Here is a 20,466-nt window from a genome sequence, read left to right as displayed (position 1 = left end):
TATCAACCTCATGGTGACTTCACACAAATCACAACTATCAACCAGCTACAACAAAACAACAACAATAGTCATACGAATTAAAACTATATACATTTTTAAATAACAATTATTCCCTTGTTTTGATCGCACATACATAATTTATTCAAGCGCAAGGGCTTTTTTGGTATACCACACTGCCACAATTTTGTACTTGATGATTTTGAGTTAGTAGTACTCGAAGCCAAAGTTTAAAGAATGAATATATTTGAGTTACGATTCCAAAATTTGACATTTCAAGTACTGTTTAATTAGGACCATTTAAATGTTTAATTAGTGACAACTTTAGGGTTTAGAGAGTAACGGTAACTTAATTAAAACTAGTAAAAATAGTAAAACATTAAGCTTAAGTTGAGTAAACAATTTTTTTGCAATTTGATATAACTATTAAATTATTCATAAGGTCAAAAGCAGGAGAAAAACCTGACATATACCTATAGACCGTCCTTCCTGGCAAAGCAGAATAACACATATAATGTTTACATCTTTTGGCTATACTCTTGAAAAATTCTGTATATTAATGTTGATTGATCCCATTCACATTCACGTTCATGTCCAAGTGTCTTTTACTTTATCCATGATTTTTGCTTCATTTTCTACTTTAACAAACAAGGGACGAATCGAAATACATTTTGTGGTAATCAACATTATGTCACAAATGCTGACGATTGAGCTTAAATAATTTTGAGTCTTGAACATTCCTTTAATGAACGGAAACAACATCATTGTTCTGACTATGATGAAAATACTTGGTGTAGCTAACTGTTTTTTCTTTATATACATATTTTTGGTAAGTGAACATCCATAAGAAACTAAGAAGACCCCATGGCCTTCAAGTCCATCATCACTCATACTCTCTCATTAAGCAGAACGAGAAAAGGAAACCAAACAATGGCCCTGACCTTGTCTGTGAGTCGTCATGGCGACAGGGTACAGCCCACTATTTGTGGGAGAGAGGGGGAAAACAGCGGCCCTGCTGAGGAGGATAGTTAACAGCCTTTAAAAGCAACAGGAGACACATCCCTCACTACATCCAAATCTCATTCACTGCCAATATGTCACCAGGGACAAACACAGTGTGTTATTATGACCACAGTGGTTTTCTTACTTCCTGCAACATATCCTGCTACACAAGTTCTGTCTATTTACAGAATGTATGATTACTGTGATACCTTTTCACACATCAGTGTTTGAAAGCAATACAGAACTTATTTATTAATTCATTTTTTTTCTCAAGCAATTCATCAAGCTCAACTGGTAGCAAGGAGCTAGCAACATTCATGGGTTTGATTCCCATAGAACGCACATACTGATAAATGTATTCCCTGAATGCACTGCAAGGGGCTGTTCAGACCGAATGTGTTCTTGCGTTAAATGAAGCTAGACACAGTGCATCGAGTGGAATAGAATGCAGGTGTATCAAAATGCGTTTTAAAAGTGTAAGTTGATTCAATTTTACACAACATCTTAAAAATATGACACTCCTGCATGAGACGCTAAAAAAAACAAAAACAGCAAGACATGGCACAACGATCAAAGACGTCCATCTAGTACATGTTTACATAGAAAAACAATTTAAAAACAGTGCAGATGGATGCAAAACATGTTTAGTGTGATCTGCCCCTAAGTCACTTATCACATGTAAGTGTTAGGAGGCAAAAAAGTTTAGGAGAGACCGTCTTGTAAAAAGAAATGCACTGATAAGCAAAATTTTGAAGCTCCAAAATGCAAACTGTATAAAGGCAGTATAAAAGTAATCCATAAGACTAGTGGTTAAATATTTTAATTTTTTTTTTCCAGAAGTGATATGATAAGTGTGGGTGAGAAACAGATCAATATTTAAGTCAGTTTTTACCATAAATTCTCCTCCCTGCCCAGTAGGCGATATTCATGGAGAATGCAATTCGCCAAAAACAAAAGAAGAATGTGAAAGTGAGAGTAGAGATTTATAGTAAAGAAGTACTTAAATATTTATCTGTTTCTCATCCACACCTAGCTTCTGAAGATATGGATTAAACCACTGGAGTTGCATGGGTTACTTTTATGCTGTCTTTATGTCTTTTTGGAGCTTCAAAATTTTGGTACCCATTCACTTGCATTGTAAGGACCTACAGAGCTGAACTATTCCTATAAAAATCTTTGTTTGTGTTCAGCAGAAGAAAGAAAGTCATACACATCTGGGATGGCATGAGGGTGAGTAATTATTATTATTAATATTTTTATTTTTATTTTGTGGGTGGTGAACTATCTCTTTAAAGACAACATAGTCTCATGGCAACTCATAATAATGCATACAAAATGGCAAAATTGTGACATTTCATATGACTTGGCTCATACAAAAAGGTACGACTTTTATTCCCATATAGAGACCAACCATACTGGTTGTCTTTTTAACTTATAGGACAAACCATAAAAATGTATGTTCAAAATCACATTATTTATCTTTCTTCTATGGTTCGCAACTGTGATTTTCCTATTGCGATGATGGATGTTATGTAAAATTTATGTTAATATTTTCCTTGACATTGAAAGTTAGTTAAATCAAATCTCGTAATACTTAAATGGGTGGTGGTGGCAGGAAGCATAATAACTAGGATGTTTACTTAAATTTACTCAAAATACACTACTCAAAGGCTGCCTCGAAGGCTCCTTTTGCAATTTCCAACTGTTTTTGATAAAGGTTACAAAAGTCGAGATAATGCTTAATGTTAAAATCACCTTTGTCTATGTATATATATATATATATATATATATATATATATATATATATATATATATATATATATATATATATATATATTATTATTATTATTATTTTTATTCTCTGTATATGTGTGTACTTATGTAAGACCACTGGGATGTTCGTTTGGGGTTGGGTGGGGTTCTTGATTGGGGAGGGGTAGTAGTGGGAGTTAATGTTGATTCATTGTATATATGTTTTGTTTTTCTTTGCTTTGAAAAATCAATAAAAATGTTAATCACAAAAAATCACCTTTGTCATTGGTCTAACTACCAAAAAATAAAAACTATTTTCTAGATAACACAGCAGAAACAACAAAGCTTTAATCGCTTATGCTCCTTAATGAGCTTATGTGATTATAGGAGAGTTATGGCTCTTGTCACCGGCGGACGTAAATGTTTATCTGAGGTTTAGTGGAGGGATGCTATGATAAACATAGATGAATGTGATGACATTATAGTAAATGCATCCAAGTTTTAATAAAAACTTGTGTGACACCTGTGTGGAATGCTATAGTTGTGTTGAACTCTCGAAAGCAACTTGCTGTAGACAGGTGAGGTGCCGAGTTGCTTCATTGATATGTATCATCAATGTATAATGACACACGGGTAAGGACAGGTTACTGCACTGTTAGCCTCCAGAGTGTATGCTTATGCATACACTCACTGAGCACTTTATTAGGAACACCTGTACACCTACACTGGTGGCCAAAAGTTTGGAATAATGTACAGATTTTGCTCTTATGGAAAGAAATTGGTACTTTTATTCACCAAAGTGGCATTAAACTGATCACAGTGTATAGTCAGGACATTAATAACGTGAAAAACTACTATTACAATTTGAAAAAAAACTTCTTAAACTACTTCAAATAGTTCTCATCAAAAAATCCTCCACGTGAAGCAATGACAGCTTTGCAGATCCTTGGTATTCTAGCTGTCAGTTTGTCCAGATACTCAGGTGACATTTCACCCCATGCTTCCTGTAGCACTTGCCATAGATGTGGCTGTCTTGTCGGGCACTTTCTCACACACCTTACAGTCTAGCTGATCCCACAAAAGCTCAATGGGGTTAAGATCTATAACACTTTTCCAGTTATCTGTTGTCCAATGTCTGTATTTCTTTGCCCACTCGAACCTTTTCTTTTTGTTTTTCTGTTTCAAAAGTGTATTTTTCTTTGCAATTCTTCCCATAAGGCCTGCACCCCTGAGTCTTCTCTTTACTGCTGTACATGAAACTGGTGTTGAGCGGGTAGAATTCAATGAAGCCGTCAGCTGAGGACATGTGAGGCGTCTATTTCTCAAACTAAAGACTCTGATGTACTTATCCTCTTGTTTAGTTGTACATCTGGCCTTCCACATCTCTTTCTGTCCTTGTTAGAGCCAGTTGCCCTTTGCCTTTGAAGACTGTAGTGTACACCTTTGTATGAAATATTCAGTTTTTTGGCAATTTCAAGCATTGTATAGCCTTTATTTTCTAGAGAAAGCTGTTTCTTTTTTGCCATTTTTGACCTAATATTGACCTTAAGACAAGCCAGTCTATTGCATACTGTGGCAACTCAAAAACAAACACAAAGACAATGTTAAGCTTCATTTAATGAACCAAATAGCTTTGAACTGTGTTTGATATAATGGCAAATGATTTTCTAGTACCAATTTAGCATGATAACTCAACGATAAGGTATTGGATTGATGGCTTCTGGAAATGAGACCTGTCTAGATTTTTACATCAGTAATGTCCTGATTATACTTTGTTATCAGCTGAATGCCACAATGGTGAATAAAGTACCAATTTCCTTCTAAAACAGCAAAATCTGTACATTATTCCAAACTTTTGGCCACCATTGTACTTATTCATGCAATTATCTAATCAGCCAATCGTGTGGCAATATTGCAATGCATAAAATCATGCAGATACGGGTCAGGAGCTTCAATTAATGTTCACATCAACTATCAGAATAAGGGAAAAGATGTGATCTCAGTGATTTCAACCGTGGCATGATTGTTGATGCCAGACGGGCTGGTTTAAGTATTTCTGTAACTGCCGATCTTCTGGGAGTTTCACACACACTAGTCTCTAGAGTTTACTCAGAATTGTGCCAAAAATAAGAAACATTGCCTTGTTGATGAGGGAGGTTAACGGAGAATGGCCAGACCGGTTTGAGGTGACAGAAAGGCTACGGTAACTCAGATAACCACTCTGTACAATTGTAGAGTGCAGAATAGCATCTCAGAATGCACAACATGTCGAACCTTGAGACGGATTGGCTACAAAAGCAGAAGACCATGTCGGGAACTTTATTATGACCATAGTGTTCCTAATAAAGTGCTCAGTGAGTGTATATGAGTCTTTGTGCACGCACAAACCAATCAGTATACATCTGGTCGCACATGCGAGCCATCACAAGCACCTTATCTTAAAGGTTTAGTTCACTCAAATATGATAATTGCCATTTACTCAGCCTTAAATTGGGATTTGGGTAAACTATCCCTTTAAGGAGAAGGGCTATGAGGTCCTGGTGTATTAGTCTTGGTAAACAAGTTAACAGGACACATGCTAATGTGGAGAGGTTAATAAATACCACCATGTCCAAGGCTATCACTACCTCAAAACAGAGAATTAGCAAAGGATTTGCAAAAGCAACCCAGACAAAATTAAATCAAGCTCTAATTTGTGTTATGTTTGGCAAGTGAAAGAAACCATTCCTCCATTTATTAGCAATTTAATTCATTTGAAAATATTCTAGCTATTAGATGTAGCTTTGAAGGACATGTTGACCAATGTTGCGACAATGCTACGCCAAAGCTGGCATGATCCTACAGCCATCAGGTGGCTGGAGGTACAGAAGAGCAGGTGGCTGCTGTCTAAGCCATCTAAAACCCTTCTTGGTGAGCTTATCCTCTTAAAGTTTACTTGTCCATTAGTGTCTTCCATCAGGGGGAGAAAAACACCAGCGACATCGCACCACAAAAAAAAAAAAAAAAACATGTCTCAGCCTACCCGCTGCCATATGGTGTGTTGGCCACAAACAGATAAGAAGGTGTTTAGTATGGTTGGTTCAGCAAATCTGGCTAATTATGCATGATTGGGTGGGGGGTTGTCAAAGCTTTCTTTAGTGCATCTGCACTAGCAAGATTTGGTCATTTGTTTGCTTAATGAAATTGGGGAGACCGGGACTAGTTGTCACACTTTTCACTACAGCGAATATTTCTCAGGGTAGGTTTGTTTGTATGATTATAATGACACCTGTCAAGAAAATGCCCTGGTCTTGTTTTAATTTAAAATCAGAAGACATGGGATACTTCAGATGCCATTGCCTGAACCTTGGACTTAGGATAGACATCACCGAAATTACCGGCCGGTTGAACTGCGAAGCACCTCACTGATCTCGGCCTGCATCACTTCGGTCTAATGATGGAATACACTCTTAAAATGGAATACATAGACTACCAATAAATTGCCAACAAAAGCCTTCATCAGACAGCTATCAAAGGACAATGCATCTGCTTGAACTTCTACAGTTAATCCAGGATGAACTTCAAAGACATTAGTCATTCATTTTACAGTTCTTACAAAATCTTTGTTTAAACACTGGCCCTTAACACTTACTTAGTTTAATCATTTTAAAACTTAACTTGCATTGCACATAAATAACTAATATTGGCATTATATCCATGATGTTAGCCAGAGGGGAACTGGCCCCCACAGTGAGCTTGGTTTCTCCCAAGGTTATTTTTCTCCATTAACCAACATCTTATGGAGTTTTGTGTTCCTTGCCACAGTTGCCTTCGGCTTACTCACTGGGGTTCTAAATACAATTATTATTTAATTACTTATTTTTATACACAGTTCATAATCGTATTAAATCAAACTACACAATGATGACTCTAAGACATTATAGATATTACAATTTCATTTTCTGTTAATGCATGATTTTCTGTAAAGCTGTTTTGAAATTATGTGTGTTGTGAAAGGCGCTATACAAATAAAAATGACTTGACTTGAAATTATATTTTGCAAATAGAAAATGCAGCCTATTTAAGGACCATTAAGATTTTTACATTTACGAGATAACTGACTCTTCGCCAAGCCATGCTTTAAAAGCATTTCTCATCAACCCTATCTTAGCAACTGTTGACGTCCGCCATTTCTCTGACAAGAGTTTGCTATTTTCCAAAGACAGTCTATGGGAGTAATGTGTGTTTGAGTAGTTTTAAGCGGAATTTTATAGAAATAATCCACAAAATGTAAAAAAAAAAAAAAAAAAAAGAAATTGTTGCAGATTAAGTTGTAGTAGTGACACGAGATACACAGTTTTTTTTTTTTTTTTAATCTTTAAATAAATCTTGAGAAGAGCATACTATGGATTAAACTGTGTCTGCTCTCATTCCCAAATGAACAAGCAACATTAGCAAGGACACCTACATTTGCTCCAAGGTAAATTAAAACGTTAATTCATACATGCACTGATTCAAGTCTTAGTAAAGGCGATAGTAATTAAAGCATTCACAGTATCTTAGTGAGTGTGTTATGAGATGTTATGAGCAGTTCTGTTCGTTAAAGATAATGTTATCTAGTGTGTAATTGCCATCAAACGACCCTGTTCTCTTTTCAAATGACTGTGATATCATTTGTCTCAATTCTGATTCACAGTCTCCACAGTTTTCAATCAAATTACTGTGCAATTTCACAATTTATTTTACACAAAACGTCCGATAATATGCTTTAAACGTCACTCTTCATTCCAGCCCACATAAAAATATGATCAGTTCTGTTTATAAGAATATTTGCCAAAAACCATGCTGTTTTTTCCCCCCATTCATTCCTATGGGAAGTTCTGCAAAGATTATCAGAGCAAGCAACAATCACCAAGGGAGGAGACATTTCAAGAAACAGCAAAAATGTAGAAAGTAACATAATAATAATAATATTATATATATATATATATATATATATATATATATATATATATATATATATATATATATATATATATATATATATATAGTTCTGTCCAGCAGATATTGTAATTTATAAATGTATACCATTTATACAATTTAAAACAAAAGACAACCTGCCCCAGTCTTTTTGTGAGTTTTGTTTGGAGGATATAATTTATAAAATCATTCTAATTTGAGACAGTTTTGAACTCTGTATTTAAACCATCATTCAAAACCACTGCTACCAAAAAACATGGATTTGTGTAATTGTACTTTTGAGCCTAAACCTCATAGCTACTGAGATACAGCCCTTGTGTCAACTTCCCTCTGTGACAACTAGCCCCGGTCACCCTTAATCATTGTGTGCCTGTTGAGAATTGTATTGATCAATGAGCGTGAGTGATTGGTGTGCATGTTTTAGTGTGTGTGTGTGTGTGTGTTTTGTTTTTTCTACATTACACAACCTCATCATTGTATGTTGGTACTGTTTGTCTTGTTCTATCTTTCCCCATGCATGAGGATGACTGCACAAACATAATACACAACATCTAAACCATTCTGTGTATTCTACTAATCCCATCAGCCTTGCATAATCATTTGTATTGTTAAGTCCAAGTGCTTGAATATAAACATGGACACCTCACCTGACCATCAGCAAGCCTTAAGTCACTATTAGCCTTTCAATAATTCAAAGTAGTATCTAACTGAATACCAGTAATCACAAAGGAAGACAGTTTTGAGCTAAAATGCAGTAATGGAGTGTGTGGCATCTGTTGTTTAAAAAACTTATTTCCTAATATACTAAATGGTGGGTAAATACAGATGACAAACTGTGTTTTGATTCTTCAATCCATCCAAGATGGCAGATAAAGTGAGAGAAATGTCAAATTTAAATGAATGTATGTAGTTAATATTTAATTCAATACAGAAAAGTAGCCTTTATATTAAAATGTTAGCAATCTAATTAAAGTTCCAACTCAGTAACTTATGAGCTTCCATTTGTTAGGATAAAGTAAAACATGGATTGCAAAAAAATCTGTTTTATATCATTTTATCAGTTTAGATTTCATCAGTATTTTTGAATGACAATGTTTAGAGACTCTATGATCTTTGCTATTTTTGGTCAACTTCTAAATCGGAACACATATAATGTAATAAATAAAATTATGTCACATATAAATGCACATAGCACTGTTATATAGTTATGTAATAAATGCACATTAAATTAACATCAATGTCAACCTGCCCAACATCTAAAAGCATGATTACAATGAGTCTAAGCTATTATTTAAATTGGGTAAATAATTATAATGATTGCCTGCAGTTGCAGAAGCAGGTAAATGAAGTAATGTCCCACCGTGCTGAAGTCTCTGAGTATTTAACTGTCTTGTGACTCAGACCCTTGAGATAAAATAGCAGACCGCACCCTCCTCATTCCACATTCACAGGACCTATTTACCACTAACACTAGGTTAGCATGGGTATTACAGCCAATGAGCTCTGAGCACCAGAACCGTCAGGCACAGGAACAGTTTTTCCCTCAGGCTATCCATCTCAGGGGTAGTGGTGGCTCAGCGGCTGAGGCTCTGAGTTACTGACTAGAAGGTCGGGGGTTTAAGCCCCAGCATCGCCAAGATGCCACTGTTGGGCCCTTGAGCAAGGCCCTTGACCCAATGTGCTCCAGGGGCGCCATATCATGGCTGACCCTGCACTCTGACCCCAGCTACCTCTTCAGCCATTACATTCTGTGGCACTGTTTATAACAGATTTGTATTTGCACTATATTATATATATATATATATATATATATATATATATATATATATATATATATATATATATATATATATATATATATACATATATTTGTCTTATTGTGTATTCCATATATACTTTATTTTCTATTCAAATTTTTTTTTCTTCAATTTTGTTATTATTATTATTATTATTATTATTATTATTATTATCTCTGTCTTGTTGCTGTATTTTATTGTTGTGCACTGGAAGCTCCTGTCACCAAGACAAATTCCTTGTATGTGTAATCATACTTGGCAATAAAGCTGATTCTGATTCTGAGAGCCCTGGAGACAGTTCAACTAGCCTGTGGTTAACATTATTTTCATCAACTGTAAACCCTAATGTTGTCATTAATGGAAAAATCAAGTTTTCTTAATTAAACATCACTTGAAATGTCAAGTTTTGGGCTCACAAATCAAATAGCTATGCTCAAACTAATTTATCTTAAAAATCCATAGAATTAAGATTTTAAGTGTTACTAACTCAAACGATTGATAGCGCTGGAATTATTTAATTATATTTCCTTGGTCAAAGGGAACTTATGGAGGTATTTAAATAGTTGTTATTAAGACTTCATAGAGGTTTTAGCTCTTTTGTATTATTAGTTTTGGAAATAGTTGTTTCGTGTGTCACTATTCGAGTGATCTGGGTTTTCTTTGGTCATATTGGACCCTGTTAACTCGTGCCGATATTATCAGCCGATATTAGCCTTTCACAGATATATCGGTATCTGCGTATATATTTTTTTCCGATATGCACAGATATGAAAATGTTTTTTTCAGAACATATAATGCAGAAAACAATACTTGGGGTGATTTAGAGTTGGTGTCATAACATAGTTTGTCCAGCAGAGTGCGCTCTGACTCCATTGTTTACAGAGCTGAGCTAACGGTGGTTCTGGTGATGGTGGTTCTGCAGACAGTGCAGAGTTAAGTGGCGTCTTCACGGTAAGGTGCTAACTAGTTTGTGAAATACATACTGGAAAGTTATTAAACAATGACCCCATCATTTTCCCTTTTCAATATAACTAATATAACATTAACCCTGTCCCTGACAACCATGTCAATCATGTTTATCACATCTGTTTAGGTTAGCCAGCTATAGTTTGTCAGTGCAGTCAGTAATGTAGCAGATTGAAAGGTAAGCATCAGAGCATCTTTTTGCAGCTCAGCAGACAACGGTGCGGTGGTGGATTGCATCTGTTGAGTGTTGATTTCACGCTACATTGTTACCTAGTTGGTGAGACGCAATGCTGGAAAGCAAATGAAGTCCATCTTTTACTCTCCATGACAATGAGCTTATAGCTAACTAGCTAACCTCACAGCTACTTTCATACCTTGTCAGGTGAGTGGAAGCTAATGTGTAAACATGTATTCACCAAACTGTTTTGTTCAGGATTCGCAGTTTGGTACCCCCTTCCGAACAATTCCAGTCATTGCATTTATAAAATGTAATATTTAAATGTCTGGTTTTCCACCGTTGAAAGTTTCCCCTGAACTAGTGTAACAGTTCTAGCAGAATAAAGTGTAACACCGCTGCCGCTGTTTATCTTGACTCGGCAGGTGTAAATGCTTCTTGTTTTACAACCTGCCCCTAATTGACTGGCAGTATTGAAATAGTCAGCATTTGACTGATACTAAACAGTACTGATGTTTATTTAGCTATTTATTTTATTTGAATTTATTGTTTATTTAAATGGTCAGCCATTGACTGTTACTAAACATACAGTACTGATTTTTATTTAGCTATAATAATTTTCTCAATGTTCATTTCTAGAACTGGTTGACAATATATTATAATAATAATAATGTCAAATATTCTTTGATAAAAATATTTGTTTAAGAAAGCAGCCTTCTGAGTACCTTTGCAAAGTCATATCAGTGCAAAATCGGTGAAAAATCCACATAGAAAAGGTTTGTTTTCATTCCAGCTCAAAAATTAACTATATTAGCCACCACATCGGTAATCTGTGAATTTCCCCCCTCTAAAATCGGTTTTGGTCTCAAAAATCCCATATCGGTCAGGCTCTAGTTAACTCTATCAAAATTCATCTCATGCATGTGAAACTAAAGTACAGGCATATATGCATTTCTGAGGGGAATGTCAATATTTATAATCAAATATTTTATGATTCACCTAGAATCAGTTATAATCTTCTATATTTGAGCTGTGTTATTGTATGATCTAAATTTGAGTCAGTTCAATTAAAGGGTTCATGAAATACTTTTATTTTCTCTCTTTCTAAATAACTGCATTATCTTCCCTGAGCTCCGCTGATAATGTTAGCAATTTGTTTTTTTTTTGTTTTTTTTTTGCACCAAAACATAAAAAAATAAAGAAATGTATTTTATTTTTTTTGCATAAATTAGTAATCAATTATCATTTTGCACCATGTCTTTGGACTGCTGTCTGAAACGCTCAGTTTTGGCTTAAGCGCCTCCTTAAAAATATAACGTAAACGCCCGCTGTTCTGATTGGCTAACATCATGCAGCCCCTCAAATACAGCCATATTTGAAACTCAATTGGAAGAGAATAACCAAGCTCCACATCATTATAAAATACATTTCATGCTTTACACATAACACACATCCAACACATTGTATCCAATTATATTAATCTGTTCATCTCAAGCACAACTGTTAACACTCAGCACCATAAACGATCAAACAGTCATCATGACATTTGAAATATTCATGAATGAAACTGTTTACTTATGGTTTTACGATCGGGTCCAAGTGTTTTTAATTGCCCCGTCCTTCAATAACAGTTCCTTTGCACAGCTTGAATTGTATTATAACTGGTTCACAAGAAATCCACACTGATATGAGCCGAAACAACTCACATACATAGTCCAAAGCACGTTAAAACAAGACGTGCACAAACATACTGTACAGTATCGTCATGCACTTAAGCACACATCGCCGCAAACGCATCAAAGACGTTCATCTAGTGCATGTTTACATTCACCAACAATTAAAATGACTGCAGATGGGTACAAGAAGGCATCCAAGATGTGTTAGTGCACAAAACATCAAGAGGCACAGCAGCTGATGATGATGGTGTCTTTTTTTCAAAGTTATAACTTGATACCGCTTCTTTTAAAAGCGGCCCAAGACACATGACAACGGTCAAAGACGTCTGTGTAGAGCATGTTTATATACATAAATAATTTAAAATAGTCCAGATGGGTCCCATTTGGTATTCAGGAATAGTTAGTAGGCCACACTAAGCCTGTTTGTCCTGCTCTCTCTCTTTGTGTATGAATGGAGCACCAGTGGGCGAGGCCAAGGGCACGATGATGTGAAGTAGGTATTGATGTTGTTGCTGTAGTGGCGGTCATGAATGAATGAGCTTCCTAGTGATGTAGGGAAGTCGCGGAAGTAGAGAACGAGGCATTTTAGCAGCTTGGTTTCAATAAATGCTTTTAGTGCATTGGGGATTAAGTTTTGAGTTCTAAAAATGTACAGTATGTTTTTATAGTAGAATGACATCTTACATGTCAAAATATCAAGAAAAATTTGATTCCTCATGACACGACCCCTTTAAAATGATAACGCAGAAACAACAATAATTCAATAGCAAATCTGAGTTTAGTCTACTTGCATCTAATTACCTTAACTTAAATAGTTAAGTTCATTCTGTATGAACACATAGTTAAGTGAACTTATTTACACAAGTTTTGAAGACACTATTATTTAATTCAATCGAGGGAACAAGCTTAATCAATTGAGTAAAGTCAACTTATTAGGGTTTTCAGTGTAGATATCTTAAGACAACCTTTTTGTTTTTTTAGAAATGGGGTTCTATAATTAGACAGGAGGAAATGAATGGAGGACTTCCTCACCAATAAAAGGGCACACAATGTGCACATACATGTAGAAAATGTATATAAGCATAGCCAGACTTTTAAAAGCATAACAAGCCTATACATTGCAGCTTGTTCTGGCAGAAACAAGCCACTAATACAGGAAGAGACCATCTGACTGAGATTTCAAGTGACCAACCACAGTTTGTTTTGTTTTTAAGTGCCATTTAGGGGCGGATTTATCTAAAATATTGCATGCCACAATCATAGATGGAAAGCCAGTCTCTGTGAACAATTGTACAGAACGATAAGCATGTCAAAAATGTGTATAGACTTTGTGATCAGATGTTCTGTCCATCTAAAAGTAATAAGTACTGATTATTTATAACCGAATATCTCAGAAAACAGCACTACATTTACAATTTCTGCTTGTGGATACATAGTTAACTTGCTTCTAAGTGCCTCAAACAAAACAGCTAATATGATGCCACAAACCCAAATCTAGTGATTAGTTTTTCCTCAAAAGTGCTTATTGTATCAGTGCAGTACCTTGTAAACATGATTTGGTTTCCAGGAAGATCTGATAAATAAATCCTGTGTACCTTTACTCGCAGGAGTGCGGTGAGTGCCAGCAAATCAGATTAGAGCTTGCCAGATCGAAAAAGTGTGTTCTTGTTTTGTGTGCAATTTTTTTTTTAACAGAGATTAATCGAGCACCAACTTTGTTAAATCAGTATTCCTGTTGTCTAACTTTTCAAAAACGATATATTATTAGACATTGCTGGTCATTACAGTCTCATTTAAAAAAAATAAAAAAATATGCAAACCAGTTAACAGCTTAAGCATTCCTCTCAGTATAATGTGAGCACTGGATTAATGAAGAAATGCTGTATTCAGAGCTTGGCTGATTTAAAGTGGCTATAGATGAGAGCTGAGTCACCTGCCTGCCCCTCACACTGAAAACAACACAGATCCACCAGATGGATGTAAATGCAATCTACACTCATAGAACACAAACTAAATCTAGTATAAGTACACAAAATGCACTCAATACAGATTGTGTAAACAAATACAGTATAAGAAACTCTGTGCATACACAGTGTGCACACAGACACAGAGTGGGTGCTGAATACCTAGACTAAAAGGTATTTTCTCCATCTCTCTGTGCCACACACACACACACACACACCTATAAGTGATATAGCTGGCTCCTCTGACCTGGTCATCCACTTTGTGGGCTATTATAGCGGCTCCTTCCTCCAGTTCAGCATCGCTCAAAGGGCGAATCCGCAGGGCCACCTGGAAAAGTCAAATCTAGTCAGTTTTATTTGTATTGTCCTTTTCACAATGCACACCATTTTAAAGCAGCTTTACAGTAAATATTGCCTTAATGCTCCTGTTGAGCAAGCAAACAGCAACTGTGGCAAGGATAAAATCAGGAAAAAGGTAATACAATGCCCCAAAAAGCATTTGGACACTTAAGCCACACTTTAAAATGCACGAATGTCATCACATTAGATAGCAAAATATCAAACTAAGTGGCATTTATTTTACTTCTGACTTCATATACCCAATAAAATGACCTTGTGACCAGTTGATTAAAAGTAACAAAAAATGGCCCAGAAAATTTAGGTTAGTTGTAACATTATTTGTTTGAAAATGGTACTTGGTTTGATATTTTGTTATCTAGTGCAATTACATTCATACAAGCTTAAGAGTGGATTAAGAGTCTACGTACTTTATAGGGCCACTGTATAAAGTGACAACCTTCACCAATAACAGACCAATTCTCAGAACTTGATTTAGAAAGAAAACCATAAACACTCACTGAGCATTTTATTAGGTACACCTGTACACCTAATTCTTCATGCAATTATCTAATCAGCCAATCATGTGGCAGCAGTGCAATGCATAAAATCAGGCAGATACGGGTCAGAAGCTTCAGTTAATGTTCATATCAACCAACAGAATGGGGGGGGGGTGATCTCAGTGATTTTGACCGTGGTATGATTGTTGGTGCCAGACGGGCTACTTTGAGTATTTCTGTAACTGCTGATCTCCTGGGATTTTCACACACAACAGTCTCTAGAGTTTACTCAGAATGGTGTCAAAGCAAGAAACGTCCAGTAAGTGGCGATTCTGTGGAGAGAAATGCCTTGTTGATGAGAGAGGTCAACAGAGAATGGCCAGACTGTTTCGAGCAAACAGAAAGGCTATGGTAACTCAGATAACCACTCTGTACAACTGTAGTGAGCAGAATAGCATTTCAGAATGCGCAACACGTTGAACCTTGAGGCGGATGGGCTACAACAGCAGAAGACTACATTGGGCACTTTATTAGGACCATAGTGTTACTAATTAAGTGCTCAGTGAGTGTATTTCAGCATAATCAAGAAGATTTAGTGATAATGTACACAAATGGGTAATAACTGATTCAACCTTGGGAAATAACAGTATCAAAAAAATTATTAGAGCACTGGTACAAACCATTTCCCTTATTAATGTACAATATATTTCATGGACATTTATATTTAGAAAAGGAGGTTCAACAACTTTGCAAGTCAGCTATCTGCAGGGAAGTGTATCTAGAATAAGATACATTTGACTGGTCACAGTTCATGATTTAGTTCTGAGATCTTAGTACTGCAGATTTAATTACAGTATGTAACCTTAAGAATATTAAAGCTAAAGGCTTTTTCCACTTTCATAGATACAACTACTATATACTGAATATATATACCAGGGGTCAACAACCTATGGCATGTGTGCCAGTATTTACACGCAGTGGGGTAATCACTGGCACGCCAGCAACGGCGAGAGAGCAGTAGACTATTTTATTCATATGACATTTTGCACCTGCATTCCAATCTACATCCTGATGTAATCCTTCCTCATGATCATGCAGCATGTTTTCATGAGCAGAATGGGAGGCTAAACAAAAAGTTTAAATGTGATGAGACTGCAGTATACCCAACAGACTCGTGCAGCGCGTGCAAACCATCCACACATCACGAGCCGGCAGCGCTTCACTTACAGTAAATCGCGCGAGTAAACGCACCCGCTTTAATTCAGTCAGGCTGAGCGGATGACAGCCTACATTCTGTGTCATTTGCTTTTTTTGCTTTCAGAACAACACGTGATGTAATATGAAAAATACAAATATTAATCCTTGAGATTTCCAACCCAGCATACAGGTACACCCTCCTTTAACCATGGTCACACACAAAATTACATTAAACGATTAAAAGAGAAAACATAAACTCACATCGTGAGGCTAAAAATCTGAGTCTATTCAAAATATAAATTAAACCTGGAAATAAAGTTTTAGGATTTTGTAGGAGCGATTCACCGAAAAGGGCTTAATAGTTGATCGGCTTGTGATGCGCGAATGGCTTGCATGTGCAGCGTGTGTCTCGTCACACTTTAATAGTGTTTAGCCTCCCATTCAGCTGATGAAAACATGCTGTGTGATCATGAGGAAGGATTACATCAAGATGTAGATTGGAATGCAGGTGCGAAAAACTTCATATAAATAAAATAGTCTACTCCTCTCTCGCTGTTGCTTGCGTGCTATGATTACCCCTATGTGTGATATTGAAAAATGTATGACATTATATAAGACATATTTAAGATTCCACACAATGTGATCAGTAATCAAATAAGCAAATTTGTGACATTAACTGTGTTAACTCATTTTGTACAAATGTACATGTTTTCTGTCATTAAAGCACTTTCAGAAGATGCTCTGTGAAAATTCACATGCAAGATTTTTCACATGTGGGTTTTGCACAAATGTTTCAATCAAACTGTTATGTTGATTATATAATTTGAAATGAAAAATAAACAATTAAAATAGAAAAATGCAAAATAGAAACATTTTCACAAGTGGACTCTCAAACTTCGGAAAATCACATACATGCGCATGTTTTTTTTGGGGGGGGGGGGGGTTTGGGTTGGTGGCACAGGAAAATAAAAAATGGCACTCCATATCAAAAAGGTTGCCGACCCCTGATGTATACTCTTGTGAAAAAAGTTACCCCAAAGTTGATTTCTCTGCCTTGTTGGATGTGATGAACAAGTGTTCAGCATAGGTTCATACAGCAATATTTTTCATTATTATTACCATTATTATTATTGTTATACAAAATACAGCCTAAATAAACTACATCACTGTCTCACATTTAAACTACCTAAAGCACTTGAATAATGTCTTACAGTGAAAGAAGAGAAAGAGAACTTAAACTGCCCCTGTGAATTATTCAAAGGGGGGCAAAAGATCAGTATAAACCAGTATTAAGCTCCACAAGAATCTAAATATAACAAGTGTAGACTGTCAGACTGAAATCTGTCCTGGGGTTTTAAATAGACAGGCTCTCTGAGAATAAAATGCAGATTTACAACAGACAACATTATTAGTCATTAGCTCAGAAAAAAAAAAAAACATAATATATATATATATATATATATATATATATATATATATATATATATATATATATATATATATATATATATAGCTATACCAATAAATAGGTATATACTGTTACCGGCTGATCATATGTATATTAAATAGCTAATATAGCATATACACAGCAGAACTGATATAGAGTATATATACAGCAGACTACTTAGCTGAACACATTCTGTAACTACATTTATACATACAAAGTGTTTCAGAATGTAGATAATATTTAGACTATAAATGTTTGATTATGTGCATGTGATTGTATGTATTCTATGTACAGTTTATGGTTGAATTCAGTCTATAACTCTAATAACAAAAGTGCACATCGAATGCAGATAGCACTAATAATAATAATAATAATAATATTATATATATATATATATATATATATATATATATATATATATATATATATATATATATATATATATATATATATATATATATATATATATATATATACACACACACATTAGCAGCCAAATGTTTGGAATAATGTACAGATTTTGCTGTTTCGGAAGGAAATCGGTACTTTAATTCACCAAAGGACATTACTGATGTAAAAAACAGCACCATCACTATTTGAAAAAAGTCCATTTTTATCACATCTAGACAGATCCCATTTCCAGCAGCCATCACTCCAACACCTTATCCTTGAGTAATCATGCTAAATTGCTAATTTGGTACTAGAATATCACATGCCATTATATCAAACACAGTTGAAAGCTATTTGGTTCATTAATTGAAGCTTAACATTGTCTTTGTGTTTGTTTTTGAGTTGCCACAGTATGCAATAGACTGGCATGTCTTAAGGTCAATATTAGGTCAGAAATGGCAAAAAAGAAACAGCTTTCTCTAGAAACTCGTCAATCAATCATTGTTTTGAGGAATGAAGGCTATATGATGCTTGAAATTGCCAAAAAACTGAAGATGTCATACAAAGGTGTACACAGCAGTCATCAAAGACAAAGGACAACTGGCTCTAACAAGGACAGAAAGAGATGTGGAAGGCCAGATGTACAACTAAACAAGAGGATAAGTACATCAGAGTCTTTAGTTTGAGAAATAGATGTCTCACATGCCCTCAGCTGACAGCTTCATTGAATTCTACCCGCTCAACACCAGTTTCATGTACAGCAGTAAAGAGAAGACTCAGGGGTGCAGGCCTTATGGGAAGAATTGCACAGAAAAATACACTTTTGAAACAGAAAAACAAAAAGAAAAGGTTAGAGTGGGCAAAGAAACACAGACATTGGACAACAGATAATTGGAAAAGAGTGTTATGGATCTTAACTCCATTGAGCTTTTGTGGGATCAGCTAGACTGTAAGGTGCATCTGGACAAACTGACAGCTAGAATGCCAAGGATCCGCAAAGCTGTCATTGCTGCACGTGGAGGATTTTTTGATGAGAACTCTTTGAAGTCGTTTAAGAAGTTCTATTTTTTATTTATTTATTTATTTATTTTTTATTTGTTATAGTAATTTTCACGTTAATAATGTCCTGACTATACATTGTGATCAGTTGAATGCCACTGGTGAATAAAAGTACCAATTTCTTTCCATAAGAGCAAAATATGTACATTATTCCAAACTTCTGGCTGCCATATATATATATATATATATATATATATATATATATATATATATATATATATATACATACACACACACACACACACACACAGTATTACACATACATATAGGTACAGTTTATAGCTAGACAGAGTAGAGGTGTCATTATGTATGTAAATAATGTATAGGTTTGACAACACACACATAAATGTATAGTTATTGTCTGAATACAGTCTAAAAACTAATTACACAAATGCATTTAAATGCATATAATAAATAAACTATATATTTGAAAATACACATATGTACAGTTTATGGCTGAACACAGTCTAAAAAGTAATACAGTTGCATAAGAAGGTAAATAATATAGGCGATGCATATTTAATAATTACAGTTATGGGCTGAAGTCTATCAATTCTAATAGGTTAACAAAGTTCATGCAGACATGACAGTGAGAGAGTTTTAAGAGAATAATAATAATTCACTCGACTTACAGTCAGCTGATGGTCCTTTGATTCTCCTGTGTCCTTCATCGTAATGTTTTGCGGGACCTTTCAAAGGTTATTTCTGAACTAAAACATGCGCGTTTCATGAAGAATGCACAACATACGTGATGCTATCATGATTTGTGTAACAAAACGCGATGCATCCGTGACAGCCGCGACGCAGAAGGAGGCGCTGAATTCGCCTGCGCTTTACACTGTCTCTAATATTATAAACACACTGTGCGAGCAATACACGGTTTCTAAGTCAGTAGAGTCAGGTCCATGTCTGAGCAGGACGTGAGTTTCTCTCCGCCCACAGTAAACCTGCGAGCGTGTGTGAGAGCGTGTGTGTGTTGTTGTTTTTCTGATGTCCCTAGAGATCAGCAGAAGTGAAGTGCGCACTGAGACGCGTCATTTACTTCGGCTGATGCTTCACATGCAGGTGGGAAGAGACTCTCTCACTCAGTGACGCTCAATTAACACGGGTTAACAGTGACACCTGCTGGTTAAGCCTTGTTCTGCAGCTTTTCACATGGCGTCTCCGTTCTGAGTCTGACTCAAGTCATCATTAAACATTTGGGTATAATATTTTTATTTATTTAAAGACTATAATAATTTAAATAATAA

The 20,466-nt window shown here is 35.5% G+C and overlaps 1 protein-coding gene across 1 annotated transcript in view; it reads right to left on the bottom strand.

Moving 5' to 3' along the window:
- Window positions 1-20,095, bottom strand: part of LOC127423142 (kinesin-like protein KIF19) — a 70,544-nt gene extending 50,449 nt beyond the window's left edge. Inside the window, exons 1-2 of the mRNA XM_051667238.1 lie at window positions 19,849-20,095; window positions 14,535-14,615 (exon numbers count right to left, since the gene is read on the bottom strand). Of these exons, the coding sequence (XP_051523198.1) occupies window positions 14,535-14,615; window positions 19,849-19,887 (120 nt within the window). The 5' untranslated portion in view covers window positions 19,888-20,095. The remainder of the gene's footprint in view (window positions 1-14,534; window positions 14,616-19,848) is intronic.
- Between the last annotated feature and the right edge of the window lie 371 nt (window positions 20,096-20,466).

This window comes from Myxocyprinus asiaticus, chromosome 32 (assembly GCF_019703515.2).
Source record: "Myxocyprinus asiaticus isolate MX2 ecotype Aquarium Trade chromosome 32, UBuf_Myxa_2, whole genome shotgun sequence".
Taxonomy (NCBI): Eukaryota; Metazoa; Chordata; class Actinopteri; order Cypriniformes; family Catostomidae; genus Myxocyprinus; species Myxocyprinus asiaticus.
Note: the sequence above shows the minus strand (reverse complement) of the source record. Positions and strands in the feature narration are given on the sequence as shown.